Source organism: Canis lupus, chromosome 10 (assembly GCF_048164855.1).
Source record: "Canis lupus baileyi chromosome 10, mCanLup2.hap1, whole genome shotgun sequence".
Taxonomy (NCBI): domain Eukaryota; kingdom Metazoa; phylum Chordata; class Mammalia; order Carnivora; family Canidae; genus Canis; species Canis lupus.
The window spans coordinates 9,328,398-9,352,923 of record NC_132847.1 but is presented as its reverse complement, the minus strand read 5'-3'; the positions used below and the strand labels follow the sequence as shown (position 1 = coordinate 9,352,923).

The window sequence follows — 24,526 nt, the reverse complement described above, 5'->3', positions numbered from 1 at the left end:
GCTGATCCTCTTTCCTATGGTTTAAAGCACCAGTTTAATCTTCATTAGAAATGGGTAAAATAACCTGGTCTATTTTATTTAGAACATTAAAGCACCCAAGAAATCTAATATTTATAAACTGTTCTAAATAGCTTTTAGAACTATTTCTGAATATAGTTTTTCATAAAGAAAAGCAAGTATTGATCTATTAACAGTTATATTAAGGAGGGAAAAAAGTCCTGGAGGTATGTTAAGACTCTGCAATTAAAACCTGTAACTTTGGGCAGCCCGGGTGGCTCAGCGGTTTAGCACTGCCTTCAGCCCAGGGCCTGATCCTGGAGACCTGGGATCGAGTCCCACGTCAGGCTCCCTGCATGGAGCCTGCTTCTCCCTCTGCCTGTGTCTCTGCCTCTTTCTCTCCTTCTCTCTGTCTGTCTCTCATGAATAAATAAATAAAATCTTTAAAAAAAAAAAAAAAAAAACCTGTAACTTTAAGAACAAAATACATAGGAAAAAGCAGAAGTATATAAAAGTAGTTTATAGTTAAAAGTAGTTAATAAAAACCAAAAACAAAGTGGCACCCTTCACTATATAATGGTATGTGCCATTAGCAATAAGTTAACTGCAGAATTTAAAGTTGTTGACTCTTCAAATACCCATTATAAAGCAAAATGTCAGAAGAAAAAAAAACATTTCCACATAATTCAACACAATTTAGTTTACTTCTTTTTTAATCCAAGATTTAAAACATATTTTAAATATGGAAGTAACAATGTGTATCTTTTAATTATAGCATAATTTATACGATTTACCTGATGATCACTCTGTACTCTTTAAAATACTGTCTTTTAATACTCAATTTCAATTTCTAAAAGAAAAATGATAAATTACTGACCAAATTTTTCTTTTGCTTCGGTAGGTTAACTGGTTCAAAAACAGAGATAACATTTCCATAGGATGCTGCAATCTTTTAAAAAGAAAAAAGAAAGAAAACTTATGGATATGTTAACTTACTTATGAATCAAAAGAGCAAAAGAAATTAGTAGTATATCTTAAAATAAGCTGCCTCCCACAATTTCATTTATCAATTTTTGAGAATAACAGTTCTAAGAGACTACCATACCGGAGTCAGAATTCTAATACTGTCACTTACTAAGTAACCAGCAAGTTAATCTCTGTGCACCTAAGTGTCTCTATCTGTATTTATAATATGCATAAAACTATCTTCCTAATGGAATTAGTTTGAGAATTAAAATATCTGTAAAACATCTAATATATAATTAGCTATAAGGTGTATGGTAAATATTAATTCCATTCCTAATAGAAAAAAATGTATTGATATATTCCTTGTCAAGTGGAAATTAGGACTTAAAAATCAGTTTCTAGGCTATGTCTTCAAAGTTCACAATCCTGTCAGTGGATATTTAGCTTTGTAAAAATAAAATTTAGATCTTTTCCTTTGTGAACTCTCTAAGAAATGTATTCTTTTCAATACTCCATTTTATCTGAGAGTCCTTAAAATTTACTCTTTCAATCAATGGCTCTGTATATAAGGTGGTTACTATTGTAGCTTAAGTGAGCCACAGATGAAGAACACTGAAATATCAGAAATGAGATTGATAGAACAAAAATGAATGAAGGGTAAAAAAATAAGAGCATAAACTTTACAGAAGAAAGGGGTAAGCAACAAGGAGGTAATATAGAATAGAAAAAACTTTCAATGGCTATTTTTAGTGTTCTGAGAAGTTCATAGGATATAGAAATCATCATAGACACTTAGTCGGTCTAGGAGGGAGTATTTAGTTTGGGCTTTTAAGAGTGGGTAGTACTTCAAAGAGCAGTGAATATTCAATTGTAGAAATAGGTTATAACACAAGTATGAACACAAGTATAAAGATCAGAAGAGGCAATGTACACCTGAAGGAGACTACCAGCCCAGATTGAACAGTGTGTTCCTTCTAACACAATGATGGACATGTGTCCAAAAAGGCAGGCCTAGCCAGGTTGTACAAGGGCCTTGTGCCAAGCTGAACAATTTGAACTTCCCAAGGTAATGGGAAGCAAAATATGTTTTTAAGCAAATGAATAAGATAAATGCACATGAATTTTCTCATGAAAATTAATCTGGTACAGAGAAAAAAAAAACACAATAATGCTAAAGTACTGGATGTATACAGTATCAAGTAGCACTTTCTTCTTAAAGCAAACAGAAATCTCCAGGTATCATACCCTGTAAATTTTCTTCCTGATACCGTTAGGAATTGTTTAATTGTATTAATATTTGCAACACAAAGGAAATCTGCCCTTTGTGAAAATGACTAGGTGGAGCCTGGGTATATCACTGGATTAAGCATCTGCCCTGGGGTTCTGGGACCAAGTCCCTTTCTGGCTCCCTGCTCAGCAGGGAGTCTGCGTCTCCTTTTCCTTCTACTACCCCACTGATTGTGCTCTGTCTCTCAAATAAATAAATGAAATCTTTAAATTAAAAAAAAAATTACTATAAAACCAAATGACCTGTTTATTTTAACCTGGACTATGATGTAATCTAAGTTATCAAGAAAACATAACTCATATTGGAAGTTAATTAAAATAGGATTTCCAATATAACCAGGCCTAGGTAAGTCTGGATGTTATAAGCAAATTTAAATACAATTAATAAAGATAATAGAACAAGAGCTGAAGAGAAAGGGGAAAGTCTCAAGGATTTTTAATATTCCACAATAAAGATCATTTTTGTAATATAGTGAGAATGAAAGGTATGAGCAAAAGAAAGATGAGAGATCCTTGTAACTGTAAAAGAAAGGGACATAGAAGTAAAAGAAACAGGTCAAGATTGTAAGAGCTGAAACTCATTTTACCAAAAGTATCTCTAAACTAGGTACTAAGAGGCAACTTTTCAGACAGGCAGATTCATTAAAAATGATTAGATTTAAAAAAAAGAGATTGGGTCCATTTTATTCCTCACACAAAATGTTCTGATGGAACCATATAGTCTAATAATATATTTATATATCTAACAAAAAAATCAATAAATTGGCAAAGTTCAGCCCAATCTACCTACAAGGATAACTAGGCCTGGCCACCTATACCTATGTGATGCTATGTTAAGCTATATACTATGCTGTGTCCTAGCTATGACTACCAATTCCGCTACTGTATAGAACTGCATTTCACCTGATGCAGAATCATAACCTGTTTCTCTGGTTGTTGTTGCTGTTCTACTTTCAAGGTTACTTTTTACTTTTCATGTGAAAATGGAAGTGCAAACAAAATTTTTCATTTCTCTTACAGATTTGGAATAAATTAATAAAAAACTGTGGACTTTAGAAGAGTTGACCTTCACTTTAGTACCAAGTTATCCAGAAGCTAGAAGGAGATACCTCTAGAGAGAAAGAATGACTCTAACAAATGATTTCTCTTCATTTGTTTATTTGTAAATAGACTGAAGATTTACTGTCATTCCTTTCCCTTAATCCAATCAGTTTTTAAATAAGTAAGTTTTAGACTTATTCTATGGATAATATTTCTTTATCAACCCACAGAAAAGATTATGCCATATTTTGAAATTATGTAAGAAAAGAATTTCTTATAATCTCTAAGACACATCTGGAGTCTGGAATTTTTTTCTCAATGGTGCATCTTGGAGAGCCAAAAATTTTGTACCTATATGGTCCTTGAAACAAAGCAAGCTTCAACTTCAACAGGAAATACATAGAGATTATCCTGACAAAAAAGTATATTCAAAACAAATCTCACATAACAAGATTACAAACCTTGCCTTGTTGCATTGAGCAGTCTACACATCCTACTTGAATATTTCCATGTTTAGCTCCTGGGATTATTTGTAATCTTTCAAAATCACTTCCCAGTATAACAATGTCACATCCAGATGCATAAGCCTAAAAATAAAAAAAGACAAAGAAAAAGATAAAATAAAAAGGAGAAACTTGTCAAGAAAGTATCTATCATGTAGAATAATGGCATTAAATATTATGTTTTAACAGAGTAACTTTAAATACCCCTATTTAAAAAAAATCTCTATTATTTGAGAATATTTCCTTTACCTCTGATATTCAAAACCCATCAGCAAATTTCAGTCCTACCTGCAAAATGTTCACTTCTACCTCCACTGAATGGTCCTGTTCTACCTCCCTACCATGGTTCAATGCCCTTATTGTCCTAACTCTCCAAACTCATCTCAAGCTACTCTTTCCTTCCCTCCATTGGCTCTGTTCCTATATTGCCCTTGCTTGTTCCTGAGGCATATCAATTTTTTCTCCACCGATGTGTTTTTTATCTACCTCTCTTCTGCCCGGTCTTTGTCTAGCTAGCTAGCTTTTTTCCAACATTCAGGTCTCAGTTCCCAAGCGTGTGCGCGTGCACGCACACACACGCACACACACGCACGCTCTCTTTCTCTCCCGCTCTCCCTTTACTTCCTATCACATTACTAGCTATTCTTCACAGCAGGTATCACAATTTCATTTTTTTTTTTTTTTGAGATTTTATAGACATAGAGAGAGAGAGGCAGAGATACAGGCAGAGGGAGAAGCAGGCTCCATGCCAGGAGTCCGACGTGGGACTCGATCCCAGGACTCCAGGATCGCGCCCTGGGCCTAAGGCAGGCGCCAAACCGCTGAGCCACCCAGGGATCCCGGTATCACAATTTCAAAGTATCTTGCCTATTATCCATTTTCATTATTGCAAGTTAAGTTACAAAACAAAACTATAGAGTTCAACTGCATCTTGTTCTCTATTCTCCAATTCCAAATGAAGGGGCTTCTTTATAAATACCTATGGCATAAATGAAGTACTTAACTTCAAAAAAAAGCTACCATAACCAAACAGGCATAGTTCAAAGCCTTTTAGCAAGCATTTATAGCTCTTTTTGAATTTTACAATTAGCAGGACTCTTCCAACCAGACTTCTTCTTGTATCCTTTTCTCTAGCTTCTTAGACCACAGGAATTTCTTTGTGGCTGTCTTCTTGGAATTTACTTATATAAGCCAGCATGAAGTATAACACTGACAATAAAACATCTATCACAATCTTTTTCCCATCCAAATATAAGTTCTTAAAGTAATTATTTTCTTTCTCATCACTTTTGCACCTCCACACATACCTTACTTAATGTAGAAAATAATAATTTATACTTTACGACTTTAATTTTTACCAAAGCCAAAATTTTCTGTACATGCCAGCAAAAAATATTTGGAAAGGTATTTGAGAGAACATACAAACACATCTGCTTACATTACAGACAAGAAAATGAGGCCTAAACAGGCTGACATAATTTCTTAGTGGCAGAGTGGGCTTCAGAATCTTGATCTCTTGATTCTTGATCTAGTTCTGTTCCTAGGACACCAGAAGAACTTCCCTAGTTAAGTATGCTTGCCTAGAATTTTCCTAAAAGGAATTAGGGACAATCAAGTCTGCTTGTACTGGCGTCATATAGTGGAAAAACTGGCTCAGTAAAAAAAAAAAACAAAAAAAAAAAAGTCTCATGATGGTCTGCTCACCTATATAAATATACACAGTAGGATCATAAGGCTTGTCACAAGACTATTAGCAAGAATTCCAAAAACTAATTAAAGAAAAATTTTCATTTATAATGCTCTAAATATCTTAATATTTTAGAAACTGATTCCCCCCCATTATTTTTTTTTAATTTTTATTTATTTATGATAGTCACACAGAGAGAGAGAGAGGCAGAGACATAGGCAGAGGGAGAAGCAGGCTCCATGCACCGGGAGCCCGATGTGGGATTCAATCCTGGGTCTCCAGGATCGCGCCCTGGCCAAAGGCAGGCGCTAAACCTCTGCGCCACCCAGGGATCCCCCCCACAATATTTAATTTTGGTAAGATAACTGCTAGTCACTGTATCCCAAATCATTGTATCAAATTATAAATATTTACAACTTAGATTTCCTACTCATTAAGCAAAAATTTTAGTTTCCATTAACTGAAACACACACACACATATATAAAAAACATGTCTTCATAACTTTGCCTTCCTTTTGCCGTACCTAAAATTGTCTACCTACTTTCAGATATTGTATAGCAACTATTTTTGTCAACTACAACTCTGAATTTTCCTGAATCAAGTTTACATTAATCCTGAAGTTCCTCACAAAATTACTGTTTAATACAAGTACTAAACATCTACAGAGTTGAGACATGCATAGTTATCCCAGAAATAAACACTTAGCCCTACAGAGAGGAAGATGCCAACTTCACAATTAACTCTTGATCATTCAAAGATTAACCAAGCTCTGAATTGCCCTTGTTCTTTTGCTGGAGCTGTATTACATTAGTACAGCTGTCATTTGACTTTCTCTTAGTGACAGTACTAAAACGTACAAAGCTTTCTCTCTCTAGTTTTGGTAAACTTCAAATCAATTGAAAATGACTGATCTTATCTGGAATATCTCTTTCAGTTCTCACTTTCTTCTCTTAAAGCTGTAACTAATGGATGTCAATAAGCTACTATCTGAGGGGAAAAAGGAATATAACCAACTGTAGTCTACACTTCACAAATTGACTATTATGCTTGGAGTTATAATAAAAATCTTCTGGTATTCTTGATTACAGAATTTAAATTTTTACAGTTTATTTGACTGTATAAATGCAGGATGCATTTTATTACAGACAAACTATATTTGCATTATGTTCCACTTCTCACTCATTTTCAAGAATTTGTAAACGTATCTCTTTAAAAAATCTTGTATAGGAGATTAGTGGAATAAATAAACTATAGCTCATAACTGCTATAGAGTATCATACAGTTATAAAAATAATAAGGACAAAGTAGAAAAGGATGTATAAGGGACAAATTTTGGATAAGGGACAAGGAAATAAGAAAACATATATGGGGAAACAAAGGCAAAAATGAACTACTGGGACTTTATCAAGACAAAAAGCTTTTGTACAGCAAAGGAAATAGTCGACAAAACCAAAAGACAACTGACAGAATGGGAGAAGATATTTGCAGATGACGAATCAGATAAAGGGCTAGAATCCAAAACCTATAAAGAACTTAACAAACTCAACACCCAAAGGATAAACAATCCAATCAAGAAATGGGCAGAAGACATGGACACACATTTCTCCAGAGAAGACATACAAATGGCCAATAGACACATGAAAAAAAGGTTCCACATCACTCACCATCAGAGAAATACAAATCAAAACCACAAAGAGATACCACCTCACACCAGTTAGAATGGCTAAAATGAACAAGACAGGAAACAGCAGATGCTGGCGAGGATACAGAAAAGGAGGAACCCTCTTACATTGTTGGTGGGAATGCAAGCGATGCAGCCACTCTGGAAAACAGTATGGAGGTTCCTCAAATAGTAGAAAATACAGCTATCCTATGACCCAGCAATTGCACTACTGGGTATTTACCTTAAAGATACAAATGTAGTAATCTGAAGGGGCACCTGGACTCCAATGTTTATAGTAGCAGTGTCCACAACGCCAAACTATGAAAAGAGCCCATCAACAGATGAATGAATAAAGAAGATGTGGTATAGATAGATAGATAGATAGATAGGGTATGTATACACACATATGTGTGTGTGTATATATATTTATATGTGCATGTATGTATATAATGGAATACTACTACTCAGCCATCAAAAATGAAAACTTGCCATTTACAATGACATGATGGAAATAGAAAATATTACACTAAGCAAAATAAGTCCATCAGAGAAACACAATTATCATAAGATCTCACTCACATGTGGAATTTAAGAAACATAACAGGATCATAGGGGGAGGGAGGAAAAAATAAAACAAGACGAATGCAGAGAGGGAGACAAACCATAAAACACTCTTAGTCGTAGAGAAAAAACAGAGGATTGCTGGAGCAGACAATGGTGGTGGTACGGGGTAACTGAGTGATGGGCCTGAATGAGGGCACAGAATGGAATGAGCACTGGGTGTTATAAAAGACAGATGAATCACTGACCTCTGCCTCTGAAACCAATAATACATTACATTAACTGAATTTAAATTAAAAAAAAAAGGAAAGGCATAAAACTCAGTGCATTTTATCAAGCACTGCCAGTGGATATTGATGTTCATAGTTCTCAAACTACAATTTAGGAAATATATATCTTTGCAAATACAAAAAAAAAAATACCCTACTATACCTGAAAGAAGATGCTTTAAAAAAAAAACAAAAAACAGGCAAGAATCATCATCAGTGGATATTCAATCTAGAGGGAAGTTATGATGAGGATCAGGATATTGGCATGGTCTTTTTATTTTTTTTTTTTAAGATTTTTTGTCTTATTTATTTATTTATGAGAGACACAAAGAGAGAGAGAGAGGCAGAGACACAGGCAGAGGGAGAAGCAGGCTCCATGCAGGGTGCCTGATGTGGGACTTGATCCCGGGTCTCCAGGATCACGCCCTGGGCTGAAGGCGGCACTAAACCACTGAGCCACCCGGGCTGCCCTGCATGGTCTTAAAAGCCTCTCTCACACACTGCGTATTAGTTGCAAGAAGAAGAAAAAAAAATCTGTTACACAGTGCAGAAAATGGGCAACACCTTGAATGGCCATCAAAATTAACATCACTAATGACAGATATCACGTAACTCCAAATGGGATACGTAGAAAAGGACACAACATCATCTAAGCAGAATTTTGGCCAGGAATGCATAAGCTCAATCTAATCAGGAGGAAACATCAGATAAATGAGAAATGAAAAAAGTTTTGTTTTTTAAAAGTGGGAGGGAAGTAGTATAGTCTTCAAATACACTTGAAATGAATAAAGAAAAAGGGATATGATGCTAAAGAGGCATGATAACTAAATGTTCTCCCATAGACTGAACCTTAAACTAGAAGGACGCTATAGAGAACACTGTCATTTCAACTGATAGAACTCGAACATGGGTAAAAAGTCTATCAATGTAAATTAACAAAGTAGGTAAGTGTACTATGATCATGTAACAATGTTCCTCTTATCATGAAATCAAACTAAAGTATGTAAGGGTAAAGAATTATGACATACATAACATCCTCAAAGGGCTCACAAAAAAATTATGTAGGCATATACATAACCAGGGAACACAACTGATAAAGAAAATGAGAGTAAATTACTGCTAACAGTCAAATCTAAGTAAAGAGAGTATGGGTGTTCTTTACATTATTTTTATTTTATAACTTTTTCTAGGTATGAAATTATTTCTAAATAGTTATTTTCCAAGTAGTAATGAAAACTACTAAAACCTAAATAATTATTTCAAAGTTAAAACAAAAAAATACTGTCACTTCTTTGCACTTTCTTTTATCTTTCACTCACTATAGTCTTCTGGACCTGTTTTCTTCTCTTTGGCACCATACTGCAAGGCCAGTACTAAGTGCTTTTGATTGGTAATCCATTTAATCCCTACAATAAATTCTGTGAAGTACTCTGGGTAACCACCCCATGTTAGTGTTAAGGAAATTTAGGCTTAAACAGACTAAGTAATGGGCTCAAGTTTCAGAGCCAGTAGGAGGCCAAGTAAGACTAAAGCCAAGTTATAACTAGTGGGAAAGGACAAGCTCTTACTTCCTTTGTTATACTATCACTCGATGCCTTATAAACAAACACTGGCATCAATTTAATAATTTTTCTCTAATTTCTTCCCATAATTAAGAATCTCTTATTTGGACTGTGAAGCAACCAGAACTCCTGTATCTGCTGATAGGAAAGTAAATTAATACAGTATGACTACTTTACAAAGCTAAACACATGCCTACTCAATAATCCAGCAATTCTAAGTTTATACCCAACAGAAATGTGTCCATATGTACACTAAAACACATAAATAAGAACATTAGTAGCTATTCATAAACACTCCAAAGTAGAACCAAGTCAAACATCCACCAACAATGGAATATATAATAAGCTGTAGTATAATCAGACAATGGAATACTATAAAGCAATGGTTCTCAGACTCTCTGGTCTCAGGAATTCTTTGCACTCTTAAGAAAATATTGAGGTTAACCATCCTCCCATCCCCCACCTCAAGAGCTTTAGTTTTTGCACATTATCACCACTAATACTTTCTCTGAGAAATTAAAACTGTGAAAATGTAATACACTGACTGAATCAGTAATGAAAACCTCCAAACAAATAAAAGCCCAGGATCAGATGGCTTCACCACTGAATTATACCAAACATTTGAAGAATTAATGCCAATCCTTCTCAAGGTCTTCCAAAAAACTGAAGAGGGAATACTTTCAAACTCATTCTGCAAGGCCAGCTTTACATTGTCACAAATCTAGACAAGGACAATTACAAAAGAAAATTATATGCCAATATCCCTGATAAACATAAATACAAAAATTCTCAACAAAATACTAGCAAATCAATTTCTATAGCATATTTAAAAGATTATATACCATAATTAAGTGGGATTCATCACTGGGACTCAAGGACAGTACAATAAAGGCCATATATAACAAGCCCACAATATGAACACCATATTCAATGGTAAAAAGCTGAAAGCTTTCTTCTAAGATCAGGAAAAAGGCAAAGATGCCCACTCTCATTGTTTCTATTCAACATAGTACTAAAAGTCCTGGCCAGAGCAATTAGTCATGGAAAAAAAAGGGGGGGGGGGCTTCCACACTGGAAAGAAACACATAAAACTATCTGTTTATACTTAACCAGATATATTGAAAACACTAAAGATTCTACCTAAAAAAAAAAAAAAAAAAATTTGAATACATGAATTCAACAGTGTTGTAGGATACAAAATCAATACACAAAAATTAGTTGCATTTCTATATGTTAACAATGAACTATTCAAAAAAGAAATTAAGAAAACAACTTATGACAGCACCAAAAAGTAAAATACTTAACAATGAATTTTAAAAAGGTGAAAGATCTTATACATTGAAAACTGTAAGACACTGATTAAAGAAACTGAAGATGACACAGATAGATGACAAAATATCCTCTGTTCTTAGGATGTCCATACTATCCAAAGCAATCTACAGATTTAATGCAATCCCTATCAAAATTCTAATGGCATTTTTCACAGGAAAAAAAAATTCCAAAATTCATATGAAACCACAAAAGACACCAAGTATCCAAAGCAATCTTGAGCAAGATCCATCATACTGCCTGATTTCAAACTGTATTACAAAGCTATAGTAATCAAAAACAGTATGATATTAACATAAAGACAGGCACATGAACAGAAGGAACAGAATTATAAGCTCAGACATAAACCTACACACATATGGGCAACTAATCTTCAACAAAAGCAGTCTCTTCAATAAATGGTGTTAAGAAACTGCACATCCACATGCAAAAGAATAAAACTGAGCCTTTATATTACATTATACACAAAAACCAACTCGAAATGAATCACAGACTTGAATGTAAGACCTGAAACTATTAAACTCCTAGAAAACAGAAAAGAAGCTCCACTTGACATTGGTCTGAGCGATAACTTTTTTGATATGACACCAAAAGCTCCAGCAGTAAAAGCAGTACTAAACAAGCAGGACTATGTCAAACTAAAAAGCTTCTGTAAAAAGAAAAGAAAAAAGAAGAAAAGAAAAGAAAAGAAAAGAAAAGAAAAGAAAAGAAGAAAAGAAAAGAAAAGAAAAGAAAAGAAAAGAAAAGAAAAGAAAAGAAAAGAAAAAGAAAGAAAAGAAAGAAGAAAAATAAAAGAAAAATTGTCAACAAAATGTAAAAGTCAACCTATAAAATGGGAGAAAACTTTGCAAACCATCTCTGATAAGGAGTTAATATCCAAAGTAGGTAAGGAACTCATGCAACTCAATAGCAAAAAAACAACCTGATTTCAGAAAGGGTAAAGGGGGCACCTGGTGGCTCAAATATCTGCCTTCTGCTCAGGTCATGAATCTTAGGTTCCTGGATCAGCCCTGGTTAGCTCCCTGCTCAGCTTTTCCCTCTTCCTCTGCTCCTCCCCACCACTCATACTCACACATAGTCTCTTTCTCTTCTGTCTCAAATCAATAAAATTATTTTAAAAAAAAAGAATTAAACATACATTTTTCGAAAAAAGACATAAAAGTGGCTAGTAGGTACATGAAAAAAAAGTTCATCACTAAGTATTAGGGAAATCTAAACTTTACACCTATTAGAATGACTATCATCAAAAAAACAAGAGATAATGTGCTAGTGAAGATGTAGACCAAAGGAAATTCTTTGTGCACTCCTGTTGGGAATGTAAACTGATATAGATGCTATGGAAAACAATAGGAAGGTTCCTAAAAAAATTAAAAATAGAACTACCACATGATTCAGGAATCCAATTTTTGGGTATAAATCCAAAGATGATGACATGACTATCTCAATGAAATACCTGCACTCCCATATTCACTGAAGTGTTTATTCACAACAGCCGACATGGAAACAACCTAAGTGTCCAACAGTAGATGGATGGATAAAGAAAATAGGGTACATATACACAATGGAATAGTATTCAGCCATAAAAAAAAGAAGAAAATCCAGGCATTTGTGACAACCTTGATAGCATAATGCTAAGTGAAATAAGTCAAACAGTGAAAGATAAGTACACTATATATGCATTCCACCTATGCAGGGACTCTAAAAACATGATACTAATAGAAATAGGAACAGAAAGGTGGTTGCCAGGGGCTGTGGAGTGGGGGAAATGTGAGATGTTGGTCAAAGCGCAAAAACTTCAGTTGTAAAATAGTTTCCAGGGATCTAATGTACAGCATGGTTACTGTAGTTAATGATATTGTATTATATACTACAAAGTTGGTATGACATTAAAGTTTTAATGTTCTTACCATAATAACAAAATGGTAACGAAGTAAAATGTATGTTAACTAGCCTTATTGTGATAAACATTTCACAACATATGCATGTATCAAATCATCACATTATACACCTTAAACCTACACAATGATATATATCAACTATATCTCAATAAAGGTGGGGAAAGAAAGAGATGAGTCTATACAGATAATCCAAACTGGATTACTTAAAATAGACACTCAAAAATTACTTAAAATAGACATATCTTCTTATGCATAGTTCTAGTAGACTATTAAAATTAATTCAATCTTCTCTAGTTTATACAATATGATGACATAATAAGCATGGAAGTACACCAAGCCTTCTCTCTCCCAAAAACAGGGAAAACAGCTTTAAAGTGAGCTATGTACCACTGAATTTTTTAAAATAATCCATCATCCCGGTTTAAAGAAAAATCTAAGTAATATGATACATAGTATTTTTTTTAAGATTTTATTTATTTATTTATAAGAGACACAGGCAGAAGGAAAAGTAAGCTCCCTGTGGGGAGCCTAACGCAGGACTCGATCCCTGGATCCCAGGATCATGACCCAAGCCAAAGGAAGACGCTCAACCACTGAGCTACCAGGTGCCCCTGATACATAGCATTTCTAAACCCAAATATAAAACTAGTTTGACAGATTTTTCTTTTTTTTTTTTTTAATTTTTTATTAATTTATGATAGTCACAGAGAGAGAGGCAGAGAGAGAAGCAGGCTCCATGCACCGGGAGCCCGACGTGGGATTCGATCCCGGGTCTCCAGGATCGCGCCCTGGGCCAAAGGCAGGCGCCAAACCGCTGCGCCACCCAGGGATCCCTTGACAGATTTTTCTAAATTATTCTTAAAATCTCACTTCAAGGTGTCCTGACTACATTGTGTAACATTATCAAAAGAATAAGGACAGCAGTGATTTATTAAATAAACTACCATGCTATTTGGTCTTCAAAATTAACATGTATATATTACAATTGATACATTAGTTAGTTCTGTCAAAAGATCTGTAATCAGAACAACCTATTACTAATCAATGAAAATTAAATTAGCAAATGAAAATTCTCTTACTAGGCACATATAATATTAGGTTTACTAATTTTGAGACTAAACAAGATGCACAGGAAGAACTGAGCTCATATATGTGCTATCAAGCATATAATCATGATTTTTAACTTTAAGTTGTGGCAGAAAACCTTCTCAAATATTCTAAATTTCAAAAATTATCCAAGGTTATAACAGTTGGTACTTGAATTTGGAAATATTGTGATTTCTGTGAAACACTTGGATTTCTTGCTGTTCGGTTCTAACCAACCATACCAGGTAAATATTCCAAGGAATTTTTTCCTGGTATATTTCCTGATTAAATGACTTGAATTTTAAAGTGTTGTAATTAGCACTTTTCTCTTTTTTAAACATAGAATGTTGAAATGTAGTATTACTTCAATAACCTTAAAGATACTTCAATACTATTTAAACCCTAATATTTTAAAATAGGCCAGTTTTTAAAAAGAAATCTGATATAATAGTTGTGATGGGGTATGAGTACCTCAAAAATATTTTTCCAGATGTAAATAGTATCAAACTTTTTCCTCCTGTGTTCTCTCCACTTACAAAGACCCATTAAATCCCCTCCAAAAGAACAGACAACAAAAAAAAACTTTCTATCCACCCACCTACAAAGGTTTCCCTAGAGTAAACAAAACAAAACAAAAAGGATGTTTACCATGACAGTAAGAGAAGGAAGAATGCTAATGCACCCTCCATTTCTCTACCAACACCCAGATAGCTGCTGTCTTTCGACTTCTAATATGGGTCCCCTTGGCTGTGAACACTGGGTTGCCTAACACAAACGGGAATCTGGAGCTCTAACATCTTTGCTTTCTCTCCTATAGCAGAGATGTTTAAATTCCAAACTAGAGACAGAGTCCTAAATATTAACACAGCCTGTCTCTTGTAAATTTCCTCTTTCATTTCATTTGAAACAGAGTCTCAACACTAACTATAAAGTATGAAATGAAAAAAATCTGTTGTATATTAAAGCACATATGTCATCAGTATCCACAGGAATACTAGAAAATCTAGATTCAAATTATCTGTGCCTCTTTTATAAACAAAATATTTTCTGTTCTAAAAACAAAAGTTGTCAACAGATCAGAACCAGTATGCTTACATATCCTGACTCTTAGCAGGAAATAAACAAGTAAAAAAGACTGAGGGAAGCATTCAGGTAAAGAAAGAAAAAATAAAGAATTTTTATTTAATGTACAGGAAAACCATTGCTCACCTGATATCGAGGGTAAAATGCATAATATGTGACTGAAAAAAGCTTAAAGGAACTTTAATAGAAGTATTTTATTTGGACTCAAATATAAATTATTAAAACTATTTTAAAACACAATGACTTTTAATTATATTGCAATAAGGCTTCTGTAACTACTATTCATCAATTCAACCAGTATTTAAATGCCAAGCATTAGAATAAGTAAAACTTTAATTATAATAATAATTAACATTTTTGAGAGTTTCACATATATAATGAAATTAGAACCTAGAACTTTTTTATGTAACAACCCTATGAATAGATACCACTTTGGCCCAATCTCACAGATGAGAAAAAAAGGAATTTAAAAGAACTTGCTCATAGATGTATAACTAACTATAAGGGACTAGGCTAGAAATCAAATACAAGTAATAACTCAACTAATGGAGTACCTTAATCACTGTTGTAGATGGTCATAATGAAGTCTTGGGAGACACAGGCAATACTGGTTAATGATATAACGAAAGTACAAATAAAGTGCCTTGACAGCATAAGAGACATAGTCACTGCCTACTACAAGTTCCCTTACTAAGAAGGAAGTCAAAATATTCTGTGCCAGTTTAAGGAGTAAAAGTATTACTAATACTTAGACAAATTGTATTAGTAAGTATATATTTTAAAATCTAGAATCCAAAATAAATAAATTAATTAAATTAAATAAAATCTAGAATCCATGAGAGCTGGCATTCAATTTCATTTCTGTTTAAAACCTGTCAGACTTCCTTTGAAAAACAGGATCTCATTTCTGGTAATCTTTCAAAACAAGAACAGGTAAATTATCAGCAAACATGCAAAGGGAGGAATTACAAACACAGGATGTCTTCACAAAAGAATAAAATCATTCTTCAAGGGGGCCTCCAAGATCTCCTGTTCCTCCCTCAAGTAAAACTGAAAATTAGAGATTTTTTTAGTCTACATAAAGGATATCATCTACCATTAATGTTTGCTATCTTTCTACCAAAGAAGTCAAAATCAGAAGAGGTTAAAAACAGAATTCAAGGAGTAAACAACAAATACATTGTGTAAACAACAAATACAGGCAATTTCAAGAGAGAAAATTAAGATGGAAATGGATGAAACTGAAGGCAAGAAACTTAATTTGTAACAGAACTAGCAACATAATGTTAGAGTCAAGGATAGACTAGGTATAAAGGAAGAAGTCGATCATTAATCCTTAAACTACCACCCAAATTACAGAGAACTTGTACCTCTTTATACGAAACAAAAAAAAATCACATTATTTTTATATAATTTACTAGAATCCTTCCTGAGATCTGGGAGAAATCTATAGTAGGCTTGGTAGGAGATGATTAAAGTCTGGTCTATGGAAAGGCACCTGGGTGGCTCACTTAAGTATTCCACTCTCGGTTTTGACTCTGGTGGTAATATGAGGGTCCTGAGATCGAGCTCCCTGCTGGGCTCAGGGTGGAGTCTGCTTAAGTCTTTCACTCTCTCTACCTCTGCCCCCTACATGCTGGCCACATTTGCTTGCGTACACACACACTCTAAGATAGATAAATAAACCTTAAAAAAAAAAAAAGGGTCTAGTCTAGGGCAATAGATTTTAAAATAAGACCACACACACACTCTAAGATAGATAAATAAACCTTAAAAAAAAGGGGGGGGTCTAGTCTAGGGCAATAGATTTTAAAATAAGACCTACACACACACTCTAAGATAGATAAATAAACCTTAAAAAAAAAAAAAAGGTCTAGTCTAGGGCAATAGATTTTAAAATAAGACCACAGAGGAAGCTACATGACAGTGTAGAATAACCATATACAGTTTCTGGCACATTAACTCACCTCTTCTTTAAAATAACACAGAGGCATTCACCAAGATTTTATATACACTCAGAGGGGTCATCTAGGTGATAAGTAGGCCAGTATATTGTGCTTTGAAGTTCACATTATGGCATAGATTCCAAAGGCCTTCTTAGAAAAAGTTGTTAGAATTTACAATGGAGAGGCACCTGGGTTGCTCAGCCAGTTAAGCATCTGCCTTCAGCTCAGGCAGGTATTGATCCCAGGGCAACAGAGTCCCAGGTCAGACTCCCTGCTCAGCCGGGGGTAACCTGCTTCTCCCACTCCCCACCGCCTCCTTGTGCCCTGCTCTCTGCGTCAAGTAAATAAATAAAATCTTTTTTTTTTTTTTAAGATTTATTTATTTATTCATGATAGACAGAGAGAGAGAGAGGCAGAGACACAGGCAGAGGGAGAAGCAGGCTCCATGCCGGGAGCACGACGCAGGACTCGATCCCGGGACTCCAGGATCAAGCCCTGGGCCAAAGGCAAGCGCTAAACCGCTGAGGCACCCAGCCAGGGATCCCCAATAATTTTTTTTTTTTTTAAGGCTCCTGGGTGCTTAGATGGTTAACCATCTGCCTTTGGCTCAGGTCATGATTCCAGGATCCTGGGATCCAGCCCCAAGTCAGGCTCCTTGCTCAGCGGGGAACCTGCTTCTCCCTCTCCCTGTCGCTCCCCGTGCTTGTGCACCATGCTTTCTTTACATCAAATAAATTTTTTAAAAAAAATTTTTTAATAAATTAAAGAATTTGCACTGGAGATAGCTTTCATGTAACTATAGGAGATGTCGCCATCCAGTAATCTCCCACTAGGAAAACCTCCTTAGGATGCTGTTTATTTTTTCTCTTAGTAATAAAAGCAGAAAGCAATGTCCAGCTACAGGGAGTTTATAGTAACTCACAGAGACCCTCAGAGTTCACGCTTCCCCTGAATATTCAGGCTTCATTAACATTTAGCATCAGAATCTCAAAATTGGGCAGCCCTGGTGGCTCAGCGCTTTAGCGCCGCCTACAGCCCAGGGCGTGATCCTGGAGACCCGGGATCGAGTCCCACACGTCAGGCGTCGGGCTCCCTGCGTGGAGCCTGCTTCTCCCTCTGCCTGTGTCTCTGCCTCTGCCTCTGTCTCTCTCTCTCTCTCTCTCGATTAAATAAATAAAACCTTAAAAAAAAAAAAAAAGAATCTCAAAATTGCTGGTGTCAAATGCAAGCTAAGGTGTGTACGAATCTGTCCAGAGTCGAAGCACAGACTTTGGGAGCAAAGTATTTGGTTGTCACAGATCTAGAAGCACAACTCAGATACGAAATTCCTATAACATTACCAAAAGAGTTTTATTGAAAAGCTGTAATGCAAGTCTTAGTAATTAATGTGCGCAATCTAAAATAAAAAAGTTTCCCAGGATTCCTAAACTGTTACATACGGAATTCAAAGGATGACAGCAGTGAATTACTTGTGAAAAACATATTTCTTTTTCTTTTCAAAGTTATTCCTCGGTGACTACGAAGCAAATGAAAACATTGTTTACTCAGCGCAATTAGGAATTGTTTTAAGACACCCACTTTTTTTGAATTACAAAGATACTTAATCTTAAATTAGTACCAAGAAATTAAAGCAATCGCAACTACTTCTAAATGTGGCCAATTAAGCCTACAGAACAGGGTAAGGAAAAGCCCCCATACACATCACAACAACAATTTCTGTACAATTTTATTTTGGTAAAAACCACCCGAGTCCACGGACATCAGACCAGAAACTTTAAAAACCCTACAAAACCTTCTAAGGTCCGACTCAGTGCCTCGATGCCGGACATGTCTCCACCTCCTTTGGCTCTCAAGCGCCGGGGCCCGGGGACCCCAGGGGGGCGAGCGGGCGGGCGCTCGTGGCCTGGGCGCCGCGATTCGAGGCCGACCCCGGCTGACTCCGGGCGCGGACCGGCCACGGGCTTCGCGGGAGCCCCCCGCCCCCGCCCCCGCCCCCGCCCCCCACTCACCGTGAAGCGCTGGTCGCCGACGCTGCCCACGGAGAAGCAGTGGTCCCCGGGGTTCACGGCCCCGGTCAGGACCTGGTGCAGGTTCATGTCCGCGCCTTAGTCCAGCAACGGACGCCGCGTCCGGCTCATGCCCCGGTCGGCTGCCGCGTCCCTCCCTCCTTCCCTCAGGGGCGGCGGCCGCTCTTGGGCGGCGACGGCGGCCGCGACAGGCGCCTGGAGCCGGAGCCGCTCTGCTGGGGCCCGCAGCTCATCCCGAGCCCCGGCGGCCGAGGCCCGGAGGGGGCGGGCCGCGGAGAGGGCGCCGCGCGGCGCCAGTCGCGCACCTGTCACAGCCCGCGCGGGCCCAGGTGAAGCTCCGGGTCGACTCAAGGGCCGACGCCCCAGGCCGACTCCCCCGGGCAGGGCCGCGCCGTCCGCACGCTTCCTCTGGGCTCGGGGCGGCCGGCCCAGTCCCAGCCTCAGTGGCGCAGGCAGCACGCGCGCCCGCCTTCCTCGTCTGACCTGTCCCTTCCCGGCTCCGGTGCCCGCCACCCCCACTGGCCTTTGCCGCTCACTACGCGTCGCTAGGTCCCCTCGGCCGAAGTACCGCGAGACTTCGCGCGGCGGAGAGGGGTACTGCGGGAAGGGACTCACTTCTTTACCACAGTTTACGGATCCGCAAGTGTGAGAAGCCAACGCCTCGTCTAGTCAGATGCTGGCCAATCCCGAGCGCCAGTCCGCCTCGGCCCCGCCCACCAGTGGAGGACGGGCCAATCCCTTCGAGGCTGGTGAGTGAGTCCGTCGGTTTGAGTGCTGAGCAGAAAGGAGCTTAGAAGAAAACGCAGCGAGCCTAGAACGAGGTGGGGATACTCCGCTTATGCTTTAGGTTAGGGCTTAATCCGTCGGGTCGGAAAGCCTGCCTGAAAGGAAGAAGTGCATTATAAATGCGGTTGCGGTGTCCTCCGTTCTGGTTGGACTACAAGTCCCGACAAGCACCGCTCCCCGAGGCGGCCCTTCGGGGACTCCAAATAGAAGTGACCCTTCTTGCGTCCTCCGTCCCCGCGTCATGGTTTCCCCAGCTTTCCGCGCATTTCCAACGCGCTGAGCAGGGTGATTTTGGAAGACGTTAATACTCGACAACTGTTAAAGTGAAGCGTTTTCGGCTAAGTTTTCCTTAACATAGGTTTTGAAGTAGTGCTCGTACCACTACTGCACCAGCCCTAGGTTGAGAGTTTGTTTCGCAAAAACAAAAACTAAGGAATCCAAAATGATTACTCTAACAGTTGCGACAGCTAGATACCTTCAGTATATTCAGACACAAGTTTTGTGTTATTATTGATCAAAGTCTATTTATACATTTACTTGCATATATTTAAGCCTCTGACTGTCCGTTCCGTCTCTGTATCTTGAGTGTCTAGCGCGGCGCCTGTTCCAGAGCAGGTGTTGAGTACATGATAAATCGATGAATGTAAATAGGAATTCTCCACCTAAAAAGAGTAGTTTGTTAAAAATTGCTAAATTGATTTTTATATACTTTTGTTGTGGCATTAAAAAAAAAACTTTCATACTAATACTTGGATGGGAGGGTATTAGTTTTATCTCTTTATGCTTTGCCAAAAATGTTTGCGATGTACCTTTATTTTGCAATAGAAACTTACTTTAAAAACAAGCTTAAGGGCACCTGGGTGGCTCAGTGGTTGAGCGTCTCCCTTTGGCTCAGGTCGTGATCCTGGGGTCCTGGGATCCAGTCCGCATCAGGCTCCTGCATGGAGCCTGCTTCTCCCTCTGCCTGTGCCTCTAACTCCTCTGTGTCTCTCATGAATAAATAAATAAATAAAATCTTAAAAAACAAAAAAAGTTTAAGAGCCATCCCCTCTTTTTTAATTTGAAAGATGTAAATGGATTCTATTATTTGTCCCAATCTCTTTAAAACAATAAGACTTAAAACTTAATTTGTCTTTTAAAAAAAACATTTTATTGAGATCTAACATACAACTTAATTTCTATTTTAATTATTAATTGAAATCTGATTCCAAGTGGCTTTAAGTCAGTTTTATATTTTAGATTCTAAATGAAGTTTTTCTGTGTCCCACAAAAATTGTATGTGGCCCAACATGTTTACTCATTCTATCCTGATCAGTTTTTGGTTTTCAAGGGCATGCAGTACAACAGAATAAAAGAAACTGAGTGACCTAGTAGTTAGGAAATCTGAAATCTACTCCTGATCTCACATTAGCTATATACGACCTTGGAAAGATTTGACTAACTCTCCTCATCTGTAAAATCAGCAAGTTTAACCTATCAACAACATTTTGTTTGCCATTTTCATTTCTGCAACTCACTACATCTATTAGTTTTTATTAAATTCCTTCAACCTTAAGTGAGACTACCTGAATTTGAATCCTAGCCTTACCACCCTCTTAGATTATTTAATCTCTGTGCTTTACTTATCTATAAACAAGAAATAGTAGTAGATTTTCTTTATATAATTATCATGAGGATTAATGAGAACAGTGTTGGGTGCCTGGGTGGCTAATTTGGTTAAGTGTCTGCCTTTGGCTCAGGTCATGATCCCAGGGTCCTGTATTCGAGTCCCTCATCATGCTCCCTGCTCAGCAGAGAGTCCACTTCTCCCTATACCCTTCTCCCCTGCTTATGATCACACTCTCATGCTCATCACACTTTCTCAAATAATTTTATTTAAAAAATGAGAACAGTGTTTGGCACATAGAATTCAGTAGATATTAGCCATTATTATTATTATTATTATCATTATTACTAAATAAACCTAGCCTTTCAACGTATTTTTACTCTTTTTAAGGTTTTCCAGATAGTGTCAAACCTCAGTCCAAATCACACTTTCCAGGGATGCTTGAAATTGTCACAGATGTTCCGAGGACATTCTAGTCTATCTAAAACCGTGGCACTACAATACCTAATGAAAAGCAAATGTATTCTTTTGCTTCTTATTCATCAGAAATACTTCTACTTTATTAAATTGCCCATTAAACAACCTTTCTTTGATATACAGTAGATAAACTGTTTCATTGAAACAACTGAATGCTAGTAACTTATCTTTTTTTCTTCCCCTGCAACTCCTGTCAAGTGTCTGGTTTTATACAGCCCTGAGCTAAGAATTTTTTTTACATTTTTAAATGGCTGAAAATATCAATAGAAGAATATTACTTAATGCTATGTGAAAATTATATAAAGTTTACATGTCCATAAATAAAATTAAATTGGGATACAGCCATGCATAATCATTTAGGTATTATCTATGGGAGCTTTCACACTACAAATGCAGAGCTGAATACAGTTAACCATTGAACAATGCAGAAGTTCCAGTCTCAAAGAGGAAGAGGGAATTTAATTAGACTCAATAAGTAGTGACAGTGTAAAAAACAACAAACAGGCTAACCTCGGAGATCCTGGGAGAAAAAAAGGAACATATATATTTATAGGAAGCCCACCCAGATTGAGAAGTATTCGTGCCTGTTCTTCACTTTCTGATTTCCTGAAATCCTTGTCAGTACCCTCTTCCCTGCCACCCTCATCCTAAACTCATTAATATAAATTCCTATCTCTCCAGTCCTTGTGCCATGGGAGCCACCAATAAGAGTTTCAGCCAATACTCAATAGATGAGATTGGAGGTAAACAGAGTCCCTCATCCTATAACTAAGGCTGAATCAGGGGGACTATGTTGCTGGACTTTCACACAACCATTTGGAACTTACTGGTTCATAAAAATAAAATGAGAGTGTCTGTACATCTAAGACACCAACTGACCCAGGAATCTGCCTGTACTGGCAACAGCAACAGCAACCTTGCTATAGCAAAATCGTTCAGGGATATTACAGGTTAAATAGATAGTCGAGCAATGAAATAGGACCCTAGCCATCATTTGCAATATTGTTACTATAAAAAAGTTAATTCTAATACCTCTAAAATTTGGAGATGGCCATTTAATGCTCCTTGGCTCACACTCACTTGCTCAGCTTAAGAGTTCTCCCCCCATAAGCCCTTCAAGGGCAGTTATTTATAAAAGCTACTATTTATTAAGCACCCACTCTACACTATCATGGGTATTTTATTTCATTTAAATCTCAATAAATTCTATATTACAAATGAAGAAACCTAAACTAAAAAAAGAGACTAAATATTGCCCAAGGTTATATTAGATTTGGATCATTATCACCACCCAAGGATTTGAACTCAGATTTCTTGGGCTGCAAAGTTCCCCTCTAAGTGCTCTCCAAAGACCCCTGAATCCCAAAGTGAATACCAGCAGAGTACTACTTACCTCCTTGCTGACAAGGTGAGACACAAAGATGAGATGACTTCTTTAAGTTGGATCTCCAGTGGTTTTCTAGGAGAAAGAACCATCTTCCCCAAATACTTTTCTTTTCCCCTTCTTAAAGATAGAGGAAAAGGTGTGACCTCTTTACCTTGACCCACTCCCAAACTATAAAGACCGTACTTTGTTGAAAAATAAAATAAACATCTCCAGCCAAAAACCTTCTGATACTTTCCTACCACTAAGGGAAATGTTGTGGGGTGGGGCCGGCATACTGAGGTTTGGATTCATTTTCCCACCTCCTTCTGCTTTGATCACAGTTCTTTTCTCTCTCAGCAAATGCCAGAGAACACAAACACAAAAACATGAGACAAAACCAGCAAGATCACCCTCCAACTGGGCCACTCCCAAACCCTCTCCCTTCACTGACTGCATCAGAAGGCTGCAGGTAAGAGGCACAGTGCTCCTTTCTCAGATCAGGTGGGGCAAAGTTTATAAATTAGAATAAATTAACGAGGGCAGGAGAGGAGCACAACTTTGTGCTGGGAGGGCCCCTTCTATCCAACACACAAGAGAGTTGATGGGAGGCGGGGGGCGTTTCCAAAGGCCTCTACAGTAGGGATAAGAGCACTGGGGACAGAAGTCAGCTTTTCCTCCATGTTCTTTCCAACCCAAGCAGAAGAATTAAGAGTGGAGAGGGAAGACACACACAAGGAAAAATGTATACCAATTAGGTAGATATTCACTTAGTTAAAGGCAAATACTTCTAGGAAAGTCTTGGAATTAAGTAAGTCATACAGATGAGTTGTGGCTTTAATCTGACTGTGACTCTCCTCCTGCCTATTGGAGTTTTCATTAGGCAGAAATAGAAGAGATGTAATTTTGCTCTCATTTGCTTTCTCTGCCATTGTGGGGTGTGTGTTGTTGACTCTGCTGTGTCTTCTCCCAAGATTTTGAGGATCAAGCAATTCCTGGCAAAGAGACAAAAGTGGAATTGTCCCAAAATCAATGGATTTGGATGAAAATTGGTAGTAGAACCAATTACAACTGCAAGAGGAGACATTGGAGAAGCACCAGTTCGGGTCTCTAAGGAATTATACATGAGATGGTGCTCATCTATGCCCTTTTAAGGTCAATTACATCTTACTATATCACTGAAAATATCACTGCCATCTGGATAGCTGGACATGTTTTATTGGGAGAACACCTCTTCCTTTTATTTTATACTTGTGCACTAGTAGCTTGGTTTAGTAATAAATATGTGAGACCTTTTGTTTGGGAAAAAAAAAAGGGAGTGAGGAGAGTGTAGAAGGGAGAGGCCATATGGCAGACAGCAGCAGGAAGTTTTGTTTAGCCAGAAGCAA

General features: G+C 37.3%; 1 protein-coding gene across 10 annotated transcripts in view; it reads right to left on the bottom strand.

The window, feature by feature from the left end:
• DMXL1 (Dmx like 1) overlaps positions 1-19,314 on the bottom strand; it is a 127,800-nt gene extending 108,486 nt beyond the window's left edge. For 8 of the 10 annotated variants that reach the window (XM_072840628.1, XM_072840629.1, XM_072840630.1 and 5 more), the window contains exons 1-3: positions 18,889-19,188; positions 3,753-3,878; positions 875-946 (exon numbers count right to left, since the gene is read on the bottom strand). In XM_072840628.1, the coding sequence (XP_072696729.1) occupies positions 875-946; positions 3,753-3,878; positions 18,889-18,975 (285 nt within the window). In that variant the 5' untranslated portion in view covers positions 18,976-19,188. Of the gene's footprint in view, positions 1-874; positions 950-3,752; positions 3,879-18,888; positions 19,189-19,211 lie in introns of those variants that run through there. The other 2 variants (XM_072840635.1, XM_072840637.1) reach the window with 2 other exon arrangements.
• Between the last annotated feature and the right edge of the window lie 5,212 nt (positions 19,315-24,526).